Source organism: Rutilus rutilus (assembly GCF_951802725.1).
Source record: "Rutilus rutilus genome assembly, chromosome: 2".
NCBI classification, from domain to species: Eukaryota; Metazoa; Chordata; class Actinopteri; order Cypriniformes; family Leuciscidae; genus Rutilus; species Rutilus rutilus.
In genome coordinates this window covers 45380298-45398492 of record NC_140210.1, presented here as the reverse complement: position 1 = coordinate 45398492, position 18195 = coordinate 45380298, and the positions used below count along the sequence as shown (strand labels likewise).

Genomic DNA, 18195 nt, shown 5'->3' with positions numbered 1-18195 from the left:
AAAATATAAAGAGTGATAACTGCATTTAAATATGGGAGAGAATCCATCCGCAGAATTTTAGTCCTGTGAGTCATGAAATTGCGATGATTGACACAGTAACCATAGCAACATGAGAACGTGATAACCAAAGCAACATTTTGGCGTCTAATAATGTTACGATTTTTGTTACATTTAGCCTACACTTTAGTCATAAGTTTACATACACCTTGCAGAATCTCCAAAATGTAATATTTATTTATTTTTTAATGAGGAGGATCATAAAAACATTGTTTCTATTTATTACTTTACAACTGAGGGACTCATACACAACTATTACAAACCCTGCAAACATTTAGTGATGCTCAAGAAGGAAGCATCCGTTAGGAGCCAGGGGTGTTAATTTTTTTAACTGGATCATTGGTGTAAATTGCTCTTATTTTATTTAAAAATTAATTAATTAATTCAGTCCTGCCATTTAGAGGCTAAATAAGATATTAGCATGTAAAACAAAATAAGATAATCAAAATAAATAAAAATTTAAACCACCATCATCTTGCTCTTAATTTTACTCCTGGCTCTTAATGCATCGTGTTGCATTCTTGAGCATTACCTTGCAGATTCTGAAACATGTACGATAGGTAAACGTATGACTGTAACTATACATTGGAATCATTTTGTTAGGTTTAAACTATTAATTTAAGAGCTCAGTGTTGAGACCTTTCGCCGGAATTTGATTGACATGCGGTCTGACCAATCATAATGCAGATACCTGCCATTTTTGTCCGACAAACAAACCAAACCAGTTAGTAGATCAAAGTCAATGGACTTGAACTTGAAAACTTGAAAAATGGTGTGTATTGATTTCTTTTTGCAGTTCTGATGATCATTCATGTTTAATTCGAGCTATAACTAGAAGAGATTATCAGTTCATGTGCTGCTTGAACTGAGGCCTATATTAAAGCACCACAAAACAGTGTGTATTATTTTAATTTCATAAAAATTACAAAATTTGAAAGCTGAGACTTTATTTCATACCAGAAGTAGCATTGTCTTGTCTGTTGGCGCATTGTCAGTGTCCTCTTTGCTCCACAATATATATTTCACTGTGTGAGAACATGTGGAGTGAGAGCGGAATGGCTTGTCGGACATAGCGACAGTAAGAGGGGCGGGTCTTTGTGAAAGGTCAATTTAAAATCCTTTAAATCTTTGTGGACTCGACTCGGACTCGGATGTTAAGGACTCGGACTCAAGTCCGACTCGGCTCTCTTTGTACTCGGACTTGGACTTGGACTCGGACTCGATTGTTAAGGACTTGGACTCGGCACGGACTCGACAATGGTGGACTCGGACCCAACACTGCATCAGAAACATGTCACTGATTGGCCCAGTTTGGGTTTGCGATCTCTAACCCACCCAGCGGGCACCTTGATGTCAAAATTAGATCAAGAAATAGATCAAAAATGAAAGTCATATTGACGTCAAAGTATTTATAAACACACAATTATAGCAGCCAGAGAAAATTTTATATTAAGAAGTCAAGGGTCAAGAGCAAAACTAAAGCAAACGCTAACCACCATCATGGTGACTTTAAAATGCAAAATATGATTTCATTAAACTGGAAATTAAATAAAGTAAATCTGGTTAGTGTAAGTGAAGCTGGTAATAAGTGTACGGCCATGTGTTTCACCTTTTTGTTTGGCAAAATGACTTATTATCAAACTCTTGATAGAGGTCAAACTCTTGACGTCAAATTGACATCAACACTTTGACGTCAATATGACTTTCATTTTTGACCTATTTCGTGACCTAATTTTGACATCAATTTGATGTCATATTGATGTTAAATTGACATCAAATGCCCACTGGGCAGAATAAAACCTGCAGGTTAGCCGTGCAGCGTAAGTTAGTGAGTTTAGCTCAAACTCTAACCAAAAACCTGAAAAAGCTCATCACAGGGTTCAGAATTACTTACAAATTAGCAGGTGGTTTAATTAGAGTTAAAATTACTGGCCCTCCAGGAATAGAGTTAAAGAGTCCTGATGTAAACTTACTTTAATGTGAAAAATAATGAAGCAGGTCGTAGATAAATTGCTTTATACTGTATGTGTGTGTTTGTATGTTTCTGTGGTCTATTTCTGAGAGTTCAGTAGTTTTACCTGTGACGTCAAGCTGAGCTCCAGGAATCCCCGTCCATTTTCCCTTCTCTTCATTTGTAGTAAATCTGCAGTAGTAGATGTGTTTATCAGCTTCTGTTACAGCCGTCAAAGTGATGCTGGAAGTGTCTTTATCTTCACTGTTACACTGAACTCTTCCTTTTTTTTCTGGATCTGAACACAGATCAGGTAATTCTTCAACACCTACAGTAGGTTTGGTCCAGAAAACTGTTTTGATCTCATGACCATCAGGATATTTTACAGTACAGGATATTTTCACTGTTGATCCCTTTAATGCACAAACATATGAAGGGCTGTAATTCACTCCCCAACCCTTCAGATCATCCGCCGCTGAAAAACAGAAATGAGGAAAATAATTAAAGAGACTTACACACACACCAAAGATTTCCTTTTGAAACTACAGTAGCTTTATATATTCACCCAAATGAAATTTAGAAATTCCAAGTGTGTGAAATATTTAACTAATATCAATGAATCAGTTTGTACTCACTTTCTACTGTGATCATAACAGGAGGAGAGATCAGACGATGATCATTTCCTCTTATGTCACATTGATAGTTTCCTTTATCAGAACGACTGACTGACTGCAGATGAAGCTGATTCACTTTCACTGTTCGATCAGTTATTCTCTGTGTGTTTCTGTACCAGATGAATGTTGTTTGTTCAGGCAGAGAGCAGCTGCTTTTACATGTCAGAGTGACTGAATCTCCCTCTTTCACTCTCTGCTGTGTCTCCACCTGCAGGTCTGACACAACAACAACAACAACAACAACAACAACAACATCAACATCAACAACATCAACAGATTCACTGTCAGCTCAAAGTGAGAGTTCACACACAAATATTAATCATTATTTATGGTTTTGTTCTAAAGCTTCATGAACTTGTTTGTTTCTTTTATTTTCAGCACACAAAGGGAATTTTTTTTAATACTGTTCCATCATTAATGAATAACTACAGGAACAGATTAATAATGCAATATTAACACTCTAGTAACTATTAACCAGAGATGGACAGTATTTTAATTAGATGTATTTAAAATATGTATTTACTTTTGAGTATTTTGTCATTTGTATTGTCCTGAAAAATAAATCAAATGTAATTTGTAATTAAATACTTTGAGAGACTATATTTTGTATTTAAAATACATATTCAAATATGTAATTTTAGTCTTGCATTTAATAGCTTTCATCAGCAGGCTTAATAAGATCATACACATAAAATAGGAAGGACTAACAAATAGTCGATCACAGTTTCAGTTTTTGGCTAGATGCGAGAAAATCACGTGAAACATCAGAAGCGGAAGTGACCATCATTTGACCTGAAACACTAAGCTCATTTACACATAGTCATTTAGCAGATGCTTTTATCCAAAGCAACTTACAACAAAGGACTAAACTTTAGAGAGTATTGATGGCAGCAGCCTGGCTGTTTTATAGCATACGATTTGTAGCATTTTCCATAGAATCCAAAAGATTTCTTGAAAGTTCTGTTCAAAATATTTTATTTAGACACACAGACATCAAGATTCAGCATGTGAATCTCAACAATGGTGACAATAATAAAGCATGTTGCATTCTGGGTGCAACCAATCAAAACTCATTCATGGCTCCCATCATGCACTGCGTTATGAATAAATGATGATCTGAATTGTCTTAGTAATTTCCTTTTCCTAACTAAATATTTCGTTTGTCACCATTGATGAGATTCATACACTCATTCTTGATGTCTGCTTGTGCCTAAACATTTTTTTTTTCAAAACAACTTTTAAGAAATTCTTTGAAATATATAAAATTCTGGATCTTATGTTGTAGATTCACTGTGATGATGTAATCAACAATATAAGTTTAAGTCAGAGATTAAGCTCTAAATGAGTTTTGTGATTCAGGTCAAATGATGATTATATCAAAACATAATTAACAACATCTGATCATCTTTTCTCTTTTATGGGAGTTATAACTTAGTTACAACAGCCAAATAAAATTTAAAGAAAAAAAATGTAAGGGTCAAGAGCCCAGCTAAAACAAACACTGATCTCCATAATGGTAACTTAAAATAGTGCTTTTCTCCTTCAGTGATTCTGCTTGTTAACATCAGGTGTCTTCAATAATGGCCACTCATCGCTCAATTAATCACTTAATTATCTCATTAACTTTTTATCACTGGAGTTTTTGCTGGGTACGTTTTCGGAGAACATTCTGGGAACCAAAATAAAACTACCCGCTGAAAACATTATTAGACCTTCATGGTAATGTTCTCAGAACGTTTTTAGAACAAAACATTTCTAGCTGGGGTGAAGCGCGGATCGCAGTTATATCCGTGGCTGGGTCAAGTAACAAAAATAACATTGGGATTAATTGCATTTATAAAACATGTAAAAGAAGCTCATTCTCGCTGTCTCGCTTCCCTTTTAAAAGCGCTTCTTCTGCACTAAACAATGATATTCTGATATTCTATACATGTATCTAAATCCAGTTACTCTCTCTAAATGTTTTTTATATTTTTGTATTTTCAAATGACAAATTATTTGACAGCAGTATTTTGTATTGTATTTAATATACATTTGATTTGTAATACATTTTGATGTATTTGTGCCCATCTCTAATTTAACATCACATTTGAACAAGAAACATCAAGTCTAAAAAACTCATCAAGTCTAAAAAACTCATCAAGTCTATAAAACTCGTCAAATCTCAGCGAAATACAACAAAGAGTATATATCGGTGAGTTTAAACAGCATACACACACCTAGACATTTGACTGCACATCACATTTTAGGTATCTTTGATGCTGTTTGCTATTGTAAGGCAATGTACCGTTCTAAGAGACATAAATTAAGCCTTTAAATAAAAGGGTTATTGAACTGTTTACACTGTCATATACAATAAAAGAGCCTGTGCAGCGACAGTAAGCAGAAATGGACACTGCCTACTAGTGCCTACTTTACACAACACTGACGGTGGACTTGCGCTCAGGATTAGAGCGGATGAATTCCCCAAATTTACTTTGAAAAAAGTCCTGTTTGCGGTTGTTTATTTAGCCTACTAGTAGGGCTGGGCGATTTAAATCGCGATATTGTTATGCGCATCTCGTCAGTAAAGCCGGTTCCTTGATTTAGTAGTAAATCACCATCACCTGCTTTCAGATGGAGCGGCATTTAGGGCTGAGAAGATAATTAAGTGATTCATTTAGTGATGATTGAGCATTATTGAAGACACCTGATGTTAACAAGCAGAATCACTGAAGAAGAAAAGCACAAATTGTAAGTTACCATTAAGGTGATGGGTGTTTGCTTTAGTTGGGCTCTAGACCATTATTATGTTTACTTTAATATTTACTGTTGTTTGTCTGCTGTTATTGATTTATAACAGTTAAATGAACAAAGTAAAATGTTATCTTATAGTGTTGGTTATGTTTTGACATAATCATACTGTGATCTGAAAAGTGAAACATATTAAGATAGTTTGGTTTAACTTGTTAGCAGCAGTTTAGTGATTCTTCAGCCTATGATTATCAGGACTTTACTTATAATTCAAAATATTTAATAAACATTGCTCTAATCAGAAAGACGTTCAGACATCAATAATCAGCCTGTGAATCTCAACAATGGTGGTGACAATAATAAAGCATGTTGCAGTGGTTGCCACCAATCACAACTCATTAATGGCTCCCATCATGCATTGCGGTATGAATAAATTATGATCTGAATTGTCTATGTAATTTACTTTTCCTCATTGAATATTCTGCTCCTCACCATTGTTGAGATGCATAGACTGAATCTTGACATCTGTGTGTGCCTAAAAGAATGATTTTTTTTTTTTTTTAAACAAGTTTTAAGAAATCCTTTATATCAAAAATTCTGGCCATTTATTCAGATTCACAGTTATGCTGTAACCAACAACATAAATCGAAGTCAGAAAGAAGGATCTTGATGAGCTCAGTGATCAAGTTCAAATGATGATTGTCATAATATAACCAACAAAGATGACTTTTTTTTTCTTTGTTCAACTGGCAGTTTTAACTCAGATACAACCGCCAAACAAAATCTAAAGTACACATGAAAGGGTCAGAGCCCAACTAAAGCAACTACCCATCACAATAATGGTAACTTACAATTTGCGATTTTCTCCTTCAGCGATTCTACTTGTTAACATCAGGTGTCTTCAATAATGCTCAATCATCACTAAATTAATCACTTAGTTATCTCATTAACGTAAACACTCTTGAGTGTGGACTCATACACTCCCAGGGGTGTTAATTTAACACTGGAGGTTTTGCTGTATACAAAGAGCCGTAGTTAACTGACAAGCTGAGCCATATCGCATTAAATATCGCTGGCGATACGTCCGCGATATTAATGCGATATGGCTCAGCTTGTCAGTTAACTACGGCTCTTTGTAGTAAATGCCGCTTCATCTGAAAGCAGGTGATGGCGATTTACTACTAATCAAGGAACCGGCTTTACTGACGAGATGCGCATAACAATATCGCGATTTAAATCGCCCAGCCCTACCTACTAGGCACATAGCAACATTGTGTCGGCCCAGATCCGGCCCACATAAGGCACGTGGAAAGATGATCTGGCCCACATGCAGCGTGGAATAACGACCCTAGGGCGGACCGCTCCTGTTTGCCAGATCTGGGCCACAAGCAGGCCATAGCAATGCCACATGTCAGCCAAGAGCAAAAAAATAAACCAGAACTGGACCTTATCTGAGCCACAACATCTGTGTATATTAAATATGGAGTCATCTCAGCCTTAATAAGCCTGTTAACAAGCAGAATCACTAAAGGAAAGAAGAGAACAGAAACACAAGAACTACAACTGACTTCAGCCACAGCCTGAGATGAAATCAACATAAGAGAAAAGAAGACATTAAATCTGTGAAGATCTCAGCAGAGGAGGATTAAACAACTCCACAAACAGCACATGTGGGCTAGATCATCGTTCCACGTGTGCCAGATGTGTGCCGCATCTGGGCAGAGGTGGAAAGTCCAGGGGTCAGAAAGTAAAAGTCCTGCCATATGTTTATTCCACCCATGAATGAACTCTCCTGTGAGTTTATTTGGCTCCAGACTCAAGAGTGTTAAAGTTAATAAGACAATTTAGTGATTGATTGAGTGATGATTGAGCATTATTGAAGACACCTGATGTTAACAAGCAGAATCACCAAAGGAGAAAATCTCTTTTTTATGTCACCATTATGGTGATCAGTGTTGGCTTTAGTTGGCCTCTTGACCCCTAAACTAATAACATTAGATATTGTTTGGCTGTTGTATCTGAGTTATAACTGCCAGATGAACAAAGAGAAAAAGTTGGTCAGGTGGTGCTAGTTATGGTTATACATAATCATAATTTGACCTGAATCACAAAACTCATTTAGAGAGTTAGGTTTACCTTGTTGATTACAGCAGCATGTGATTCTGCAGTATACTATTTTCAGCATATTCAATACAATCAAAAAGATTTCTGAAAAATTGTTCTGATCAAAAGAATTTGACATCAATTTGAATTTGACTTCAAGACATCACACACAGACATCAAGAATCAGCCTGTGATTATCAACAATGGTGACAATAATAAAGCATGTTGCAGTGCATTCTGGGTGCCACCAATCAAAACTCATTCATGGCTCCCATCATGCATTGCAATATCAATAGTAATTTCCTTTTCCTAATTGAATATTCTTTTTGTCACCATTGTTGAGAATCATACACTGATTCTTGATGTCTGTGTGTGCCTTAAAGAAAGATTTTGTATATATATATATATATATATAAGAACAACTTTTAAGAAATAATGTAGTTAATACTGAAAAATCTGGATCTTATTCTGTAGAATCACGGTGATGCTGTAATGACCAATATAAATTTAAGTCAGAGATTATGCTCTAAATGAGATCAGTGATTCAGGTGTAATGATGATTACATCAAAACATAATCAACACCACCTGATCAGCTTTTCTGTTTGCTCATCTGAGAGTTATAATTTCAAACTAAATCTGACGTCATTAGTTTAAGGGTCAAGAGCCCAACTAAAGCAACACTGATCACCATAATGGTAACTTAAAAAATAGATTTTCTTGTAAAAAAAAAAAGAAAAAAGAAAGGTGATTCTGCTTGTTAACATCAGGTGTTTTCAATAATGCTCAATCATCACTCAATCAATCACTAAATTATCTCATTAACTTTAACATTCTTGAGTCTGGAGCCAAATAAACTCACAGGAGAGTTCATTTAACACTGGAGTTTTTGCTGTGTGAGTTCATGGGTGGAATAAACATATGGCAGGACTTTTACTTTCTGACCCCTGGACTCTCCACCTCTGCATCTGGGACGTCAAAATGTTATGTGGGTAGACATTGTGTTTTTGAGTCTTGTTTTTAATTAGTCAAAATGGTGCACATGTTCTTCAACGGTGTGCCGGCATGAACTGCTGCTCTCATAAACTCTCATGAGTGTGCACAGGAGAGATTTCGAGATTAATTTCTGCTTATTTAATTTCTCGGTCTAGTCTATTTCTGAGAGTTGACTAGTTTTACCTGTGACGTCAAGCTGAGCTCCAGGAATCCCCGTCCATTTCCCATCCGCTTTATCTGTAGTAAATCTGCAGTAGTAGATGTGTTTATCAGCTTCTGTTACAGCCGTCAAAGTGATGCTCGAAGTGTCTTTATCTTCTCTGACACACTGAACTCTTCCTTTTTTTTCTGGGTCTAAACACAGATCTGGTGGTTCTCCATCAGTTACAACAGTTTTGGTCCAGAAAACTGTTTTGATCTCATGACCATCAGGATGTGTTAAAGTACAGGATATTTTCACTGTTGATCTCTTTAATGCACAAACATATGAAGGGCTGTAATTCACTCCCCGATCCTGCTGACCATCAACCCCTGAAACACAGAAACGAGGAATGAAGAGACTTTCAGGTGTTTTGAAGCAATGTAAAAAATATATATATATATCTTTTTCACTGTTCACCCTTTTTATTTTAACCGACAGCATAATCATGCCTACGGTGGCTGAGAGAGCTCAACATGAAAATAGAAAAAACACCTGTAAATTAAAGGCACAATATGTAAGTTTTCGCCGCCAGAGGTCGAATTATCAAACCAATAACAAACACTAAGCTTGATGACGCTATGAAGGAGAGTGGAACGATGGGAGATTGTCGTTTTCACCATCCAGAGATGTATAGAATTCACGAATCATGTTCACGGATGAGGTAATGAATTAGTTTTTTATAACCTGTACGTTTGATCACATTGTTTAATGTCATCGTAATGAATTTGTCATGGTTTGCGGGTTTGCTTGTTCATTCTGTGTGTACTGCTCTGATCTGATTGCCCATCAGTGTCAGCTGTGCTGATGAGCAATCAGATCAGTCACAGGTGTGCCTCATTTATGAGTCCTATATGTAGTGCTGTGTTTGTCATGTTCAGTGTCAGATCATTGTTTGCTGATTCCTCTGTCTGGTCTTGTGTCTGTGTTGTTTTCCGCCTGGTACTTCTGTCTCACGAATTTATCCTGCGTCTCTCTGCCAGCGTTGTTGGGTTCTGCTTGCTGAGGGTTTCTCTGATCGCTTCAGTCATCCTCGTTCTCCAGGACCGTGTTCAGCCCACTGCAGTCACCCTGCGCTGCCAAGGACCTACCACCGACCAGAGACTTCACCAGCCTTCCTGTCTTGTTTGTCTTGCTTGCTAAATTAACCTTACCATTATTCGTATTTTGGATCCTGTGATTCGTGACCTGACAGAATTATCTGCAAGGAACATGAAATGTAATGATATAATAGCCTGTTACTTATATGTGACTATTTATCAAATGATTTGGTGGGTTAATGCTGCACAGTTTTACGTGTTTAAAGTAGTGGCTAAATATTTTTGTGCAACACATATTGTATTTATTTTCACTGCCATAGACTTGATCACCAGACTTGATAAAAAGCGTTACTGAAGCACAAACAAAGTGCAATATAACTATCTGTACAATAAATAATATATATTTGTTCACCTGTTTATTAAAACACATGTTAGAGCAGATTCTCTGTCAAGTCCAAGTTTGTCACGAAGCTCTCTCCATCTTGTTTTATTTCTCCAAAGCCTGCTTGCCTCAGTTTATCACCATTTATGGTTATTTTTATTTATTTATTTTTTGTTTCTGTACACAGCAAATTAATCAATTAACACTGCTCAGTGTTTATATGAGTCCACACTCAGGCCCCGTTTACACGATGGGAAAACGCAGATATTTCCCTGCGTTTTGGCCTGTCATTTACACGAAAACGCCGTTTTTATCCAAGAAAACGATTATTTCTAAAAACTCCGGCCAAAGTGGAGATTTCTGAAAATGCCGGTTATGTGTTGCCGTGTCAACTGGGAGAAACAGAGTTTTAGGTTCTCAAACGTCACATTATGCGCCAGAAAATGCTTACGTCATGTGAGCGCCCTATATGTTTAGAGTTTGTTTGGCTACTATTTGATCATGGATGCTGTTAAGGTGGTACTCATTTTTACTTTTGTGCAAACGGTTTTGGTCTGTTTGCATTTGCTTCGCTGTCTGTCCACACAAACGAATCTCACGCCATGTCTGTTGTTTTGAAAGGAACTGGAAGTCGCTCGTGCTATTCGTTGTTGTCGATTTTGAGGATTCTGATTGGCTTGCATGGCTTTATCCTTCTCCCTACACTGCCGCCCATAGGTTTGGCATAATTATGATGTTGCTCGACGGCGTATTTATGCGGGTTGATGTAAACGACAACTTTTTTTGAAAACGATGTTGTGTGCACGATGTTATTTTTGAAAACGGAGGGGGAGAAATATTCGTTTCTCTAAATACCCGGCTATGTGTAAATGTGGCCTCAGAGTGTTATAAGTAACACTGAAGCAGTGTTGGAGTTAATTAGGTTATTAAGTGATTAATTGAGCGATGGTTGAGCATTATTGAAGACATCTGATGATAACAAGCAGAATCTCCAAAGGAAAGAGAAACACAAGACCTAAAACTGACTTCAACCACAGCCTTAGATGAAATCAACTGAAGATTAATGAAGATTAAAGAGGACATTAGACCTCTGAAGACAACTCCACAAACGACATTACCAGCTTCACTTATTACTAACCAGAATGACGTTATTTCTGTCAGACGTCTACAAAAGTTCTTAATAATAGTTTGGCTTGTACTCACCGTTGTGGTGATCAGTGTTTGCTTTAGTTGGGCTCTTGACTCTGGGCATTTACTGTATAAGGTTGGTTTTGGTCTTTTTAACAGTGTTTATCAAAACATATTGAAAAATATTAATAACGTCTCTTTTTTTTAAAAGCAACATCATCTGAATACACACAGATATCAAGAATCAGCATATGAATCTCAATAGTTCATGCTTCAATGCATGCTGGGATCCACCATGGTATAAACTCATGGCTCCCAGCATGCATTGTGGCATGAAGTATGTCACCATTGTTGAGATTCATATGCTGATTCTTGATATCTGTTTATTCAGGTGCTGTTGCTTTTTTTTTTTTTTTTTTTTAGTGAAGTTATTAATATTTTCAAGTTATCATCACACCAGTGTTGAATATCAAGATGTGCAGTCCTGTGGCCACTGTTGTTACGAACCGCTCTGAGACACGAGGGTAGAGGATCCAAATGCAGCTTTTATTAAAGGGGTTATCCAGAATCGTAATCCAACAAGCAGAGGGTCAAGCACAGGAAGACAGTCCAAACAAACAAACAAACAAACAAAACAAAACAGGGGTCAGAGGCACAAGAGAAATCCACGGGATAGGCAAGAAATACAAAAAACCAAGAGACAAGAAAACCAGGGAAAACGCTCAGAAGTGCAGTGCAACAACATACAAAACTTCGCAGTGAGTGAAGGGGTGAACCAGGCTTATATGGGGTGAAGTAAACAAGAAGATGAGATACAGGTGAATGTGATAATGAGTGCTGATGAGTCCAGGCAGAGAATGATGGGAGATGTAGTCTGTGAGTGAACGTGAGAGTGGTGTGAAGTGCCCTCTGGTGGCTTTCAAGGGCACTCCAGCTGGTGACCAATACAACTGTACTCAATGATGTGATATTCTTAACACATAACCTATATAATCAGAAACTAGACTCTGAATGAGATCCGTAAATGAGACAATTACATGATGATTACATCATCATCATGTTTTCTCTTACTGTTCATTCCATAACAAACATAGTTACAATAGCCAGAGTAATGTTGAAAAAATCAAGTGTCAAACTGCCCAACTAAAGCACAGACTGATCACCATAATGGTGACTAAACCAGAACTTATTTTCAATAAATCATCAACATCTAAAGCTCTGTTAATTTTCAATAAGATTTTTTTAGACAATTTTTTTTTCTATTTGCATGTGTTTTCTTCAGTTGCAGCATGTTGAACTCTCTCAGCCACCGTACATGTCAGAGTTTATAAAAAAAATACAAAGTGTGAAGAGCTCAATCATCTTTTCAAAGTGTGTTAAAATATCTGATAACACGTTACAATAAGGTTCATTATGTGTTAACTAACATGAACTAACAATGAGCAATACATTTGATACAGTATTCATTAATCTTTGATAATGTTAGTTAATAAAAATAGAGCTGTTCATTATTTGTTCATGTTAATTCACAGTGCATTAACTAATGTTAACAAATACATCTTCTGATTTCAATAATGTATTAGTAAATGTAAAAATTAATATTAACTAAGATTAATAAATGCTGAATAAGTATTCTTAATTCTAAGTTCATATTAACTAATGAACCTTATTGTAAAGTGTTACCAAATATCAGTATAGTGAGTGTAACTGAAGACTCACCCGCAGTCATGATCACTACGATCAGAGGAAGAGACTTTATGAGAGACGACACCATAGTGACTTCTGCAATCATAAAACTGACAATTATGACATTATGAGCATCATCTATACACAACATCACAAACTCTATTGATAAAGCACATGATGATTAATAATTCACGGCTCATTGAAGGCTTGATGTGAACTGATGATGTTTCTCATGTCAGGCCTCGTGTGTCTAAAGAGCTTCACACAATATTTACACATGAATCTACAACAGATATTGAGCTTCTGGAGTTTAAATACTTCATCAAATCAACATTCACCTAAAACAGTTTTACAAACATCAATCGTAGCTCTACTGAACTATTTTAAATAACAGTAAAATGGTCTTACCGCTCTGAAGTGTCAATGTTTCAGTGTCGACGGCCAAATGAGAAAAACATCCGCAGTTTAAGGCATCAGACGCTGCAGTTTTCACACTTTATATTGTGCAACTAAATGTTGGTCTTCCTCTTCCTGGTTATGAGTGACCGTCATCTCAACTACACAAGAACAACTGGAGAAGAAATGTATCAAACACACAACAAGCTTAATCGCTGTTGAGCTCAGTATTGTCAGATCTTTGTGAGAGAATATGTGAAAGATGTTTGCTTTGAGAAAGAACAGTGTAAAGATGCTCATCATGTCTGCAGGAGCGTCTGAGCAGCATCTTTACAAGTTTCACTTCCTGTTTCTGACACAAACTCTGTGTTTAACACATGACACCCACACACACACAAAGACACACACACAGTCATAACCATCAGCAACTACATTGAGTTTAAGTGGGTCAATGCCAGTTTCTGACAGACGACACAAGCACTCAGAGACAGATACAGGAGAAATAGTTTTAATGGTCTTCATAAACACCAGGCTTGTGCAAAATTCAGAATTTGAGAATTGCCCTCCATTCAATTCATGAATTTGAATTTGAATTGAATTTACTCCGCCCCACAGGACATTGAATTGAATTTGAATTGGAATGACAGGAAGTGGAATTAAATTCATGGCAATTCAAAGAAATTCCACTCAGTCACACAACAGAAAGAATGTGTTGAGTCTCACATGCATTCAGTGTTAGGAAGGTTATTTTGGAAATGTTTTTGCTTATTACTGTTATTAGTTACCCATTATAAATGTGGTTTGGATTACTTTATTTGGATAACTTTATCAATGCAAAGCAATTTCGTTTTAAGTTGATTAGTAATTGAATTAAACATTTTACCTCAGTAATACAACTAAATACAATTACATTAATTTTGTAATTTATTAACAGAAATTTCATTTCACGTAACTATTTACTCCTCAAAAAAAATTTCCTCAAAAATACATTTTGTTCTAAAATAGATATTGATCAAATTCTTGAAATAAATTACCCCCTCAATGTTGTTTAATTCGTTTTTTTTTTTTTTTACTTTGCTTTTAACATTCATCGCTGGGGGAAAACATATCCTTTTAATGTAATCTGTACAAGTAGTTCAAACCAATATCATTTATAATGCAATCATATCTGACGTAAAGCTTCATTGTTAAACACTTCACTTAAAATATGTATATGAATTTCTTTGAATTTTTATTGAATTGCAATTCTGCTTCCTTTAATTCAAATTCGAATTGTAATTCTAGATCCTGTTTTTGACATCAATTCAAATTCAATTCAAATTCAAGAATTGAATTGGAATTAAGGAGTCATTCTCAATTCAATTCTGAATTGTGCACAAGCCTGATAAACACTAATACATCACTGATGGATCTATTTAATAACTCCTAATAATGGAGCAGTGATGTTCACTGCAGAGCCAAATGACGTCCAGCTCCTCCTCAGTGGATCTAATGGGTGGAGGGAGAGAGCTATGGGTCGGTTAGGGTGTTATTGAACCGTCTCGCTCCACCCATTACACCCAAATTACATCCAGAGAGAAGAGCTGGACTTCTCTCTCCACCCACGACTCTGCAGTGAACAGCCTCTCAAAATAGAGGAATTACATCCATTACTCAAATCTTTCCTGCACTTCCATTGACTTTACTGTCATCTAGTGGTCAAAAAGATCCAGTGCACTTTACTGCCATTACAGCAGCTTTTACATCTGACTCTTGGACATGTTGATTTTAGAAGTAATAAAAGTTACTAAAGTTGTATTTCTGTCTATATTGTTCACTTTTATGAAAAAAAATGTTCTGTCATGTTTATAAATCAATCATGTAAATAGGAGAAATGCAACAAGAGGCTCAGGGTGATTTGTATTGAGATCTTTCAGACACTCAGCATTATGTATTTCTTGAGTCAGGTACATCTTTTACTCTTTATCTCTGAGCATTTGATGTTATTGTACTGATTATCTTTGAACAGATTCTGAAATTATTTACTTAAGTAGATTACGTTGTATCAACATGACTTTAATAAGCTACTGAAAACATTTCTCCCAAATTCCGAAGACTGCACTGTTTCTGTGTGTTGAGTGGCTGAATTCACACACTGCTGATAAATCAGATCACTACAAAACAGTAAAACATTCTCAAAAGATAAGAACATAGTAAAAATGCTTACCTGTATCAACCTTGGCACAAGTCCAATTACCGCGGCAAGCAGGAGTTTTGTTCTCTGCTCTGCCTCGGTCGTCAAGTTGTGATGTTATCTAAGCTAATAATTTAGCAACTATTCAGTTCAGCACCTAGACTGTATATGGACAGTATGGCCCACACTGTGCAAATCCTGATGAATACAAAAAAAATCAGAATAAGTGCTTGCTCTGTTACAATTTTATTGCATAACTTATCATTTTACAAATGACACATAACAAAACCCCTCTTTCAATACTTTTGGATATGTAATGTATTCTCCTTGTACTTACTATTGCAAAATATTTGATGAAAGCAAATATTCAGATTTTAGAATGAACTCAAAATCCAGAAGGCAAAGGTACACAAGGCAATGGAATTGTGCCCGGAAGTCACTAACTGAAAGGATTATTGGAGACCAATCAAAATGCCTTCCAGTATCTCAACATCTCAACATGGTCAAGATCAGGTCAATGTGGATGAAAGAAATGACAAGGACATCTGGGGTGCTTTTAAATGTGCAGAGACAGGAGTCAGTGGAGAAAACTGCAGTTCAGAACATGAGAATGAGGATCATGTCTTCAGTGAGGACAACTGCACTTCAGGGCCTGAGGATGTGAATCAAATGCCTCCAGCCTCACTCCACCCTGCATCTCAACATTTTTGAAGGGTTGGGCTACAAAACATCTTATTAAACACATTGCCATTGATGACCCTCTGAAAGGACTTAGAAAAAATGGACATCCAGAGCTGACTTTAACAGCAAGAACCTTGCAGCAAACTCCGAGACATATTAAAACAGCACTGAAAAAAATGTGGAGTGACATTTACTTAAAAAAAGCTAGGCAACTTTTTCCACACAGAAAGTGCTTGTAATCTTTACTCGGGCTATTTCAATTAGTAATTAATTGTAAAAGTAATTAAATTGAAAAAAATCATAATTGAGTAATAATTAATCAAATTAATTCCTTAAAAGTTAACCATTTAAAATGAGTAAAATTGACAAAATATCTTTTATTGCCAACATTGAAGACACCTGGTGTTAACAAGCAGAATCACTGAAGGAGAAAACCATAATTTAAGTCACCATTGTGGTGATCAGTGTGTGTTTTAGTTGTGCTCTTGACCCTTAAATTATTAACTTTAAGATTTGTTTGGCTGCTGTACATGAGTTATAACAGCCAGATGAACAAAGAGAAAAGGTGATCTGATGGTGTTGGTTGTTTTAACATAATCATTATTTCACAATCATTTGACCTGAAGCACTGAACTCATATAGAGTTCAATTTATGAGTTAGGTTATCTATAGCAGCATAATATTTTTAGCCTGTTCAATTCAATCCAAATGATCAAATCAATAATAAAAAAAAAATATATATATACACTTTTTTTAGGCACACACACACATCAAGATTTTGCATATGAATCTCAGCAATGGTGACAAACAGATCACCTCTGATCATAAGCTCATTATTTATTCATGCAGCAATGTATGATGGGAGCCATGAATGAGTTTTGATTGGTGGCACCCAGAATGCACTGCAACATGCTTTATAAATGTCACCATTGTTGAGATTCACAGGCTGATTATTGATGTCTGTTTGTCTCTTTTTTGTATAAGAGAAACTTTTTAGAAATTATATTTGTTTACATTGTAAAAGTTACAAATATTCTACCGTACAAGGCCAGTGCTGCTGTAATTAATATAGTTAATCTAACTAAATTGGGCTCTATATGAGTTCAGTGATTCAGGTCTAATTCTTGTGAATTAATGATTATGTTAAAACACAACCAACACCATCAGATCACCTTTTCTCTTTGTTCATCTGGCTGTTATAACTCATGTACAGCAGCCAAACAAAACTTAAAGTTGATAATTTAAGGGTCAAGAGCCCAACTAAAACACACACTGATCTCCATAATGGTGACTTTAATTATGGTTTTCTCCTTCAGTGATTCTGCTTGTTAACACCAGGTGTCTTCAATGTTGGCAATAAAAGATATTTTGTAAATTTTACTCATTTTAAATGGTTAACTTTTAAGGAATTAATTGGATTAATTATTACTCAATTATGATTTGTTCAATTTAATTACTTTTACAATTAATTACTAATTGAAATAGCCCGAGTAAAGATTACAAGCACTTTCTGTGTGGAAAAAGTTGCCTAGCTTTTTTTAAAGGGGTCATGACATGAGAAACCAAATTTGCCTTGATCTTTTGGTATATAAGAGGTCTTTGTACCATTAAAACTTCCTGCAAGTTTCATAGCTTTAGACGCCCTCCCCATTATAAACGAATCATTTATTTAATCAAGCTCTAAATACAGCTCGTTCTGGATCCATGGTAAGAAGTGACGTCACGGTACGAAGTGACGCACCAGTCGTTTGCATATGACCGCCTCCAGCACAAGACTACTGTCTGTGCCTCATAGTCATTTCGCATCGTCGCATGATTCGTTGTCACGCGCCCCACAGGAGTTCAGTCGTCGACGTGCAGCGAGTGGGTCTCTTTACAAGATTGCTATGGGGCCGCCAAAGCCTTATTTGATCGGTGAGTGATGTGTAGAGACGATTGTGACAGGGCGCATGTTACTGAGAGAGCGAGCAAGAGCGCCCCGGCCGCGCGCGCGCTCTC

The 18195-nt window shown here is 36.3% G+C and overlaps 1 protein-coding gene across 1 annotated transcript in view; it reads right to left on the bottom strand.

Moving 5' to 3' along the window:
* The window catches only part of LOC311286585 (sialoadhesin-like), a 71441-nt gene extending 57850 nt beyond the window's left edge, over nucleotides 1-13591 (bottom strand). Inside the window, exons 1-5 of the mRNA XM_084402814.1 lie at nucleotides 13356-13591; nucleotides 12981-13043; nucleotides 8696-9043; nucleotides 2644-2898; nucleotides 2136-2483 (exon numbers count right to left, since the gene is read on the bottom strand). Of these exons, the coding sequence (XP_084258940.1) occupies nucleotides 2136-2483; nucleotides 2644-2898; nucleotides 8696-9043; nucleotides 12981-13035 (1006 nt within the window). The 5' untranslated portion in view covers nucleotides 13036-13043; nucleotides 13356-13591. The remainder of the gene's footprint in view (nucleotides 1-2135; nucleotides 2484-2643; nucleotides 2899-8695; nucleotides 9044-12980; nucleotides 13044-13355) is intronic.
* Nucleotides 13592-18195: the final 4604 nt, after the last annotated feature.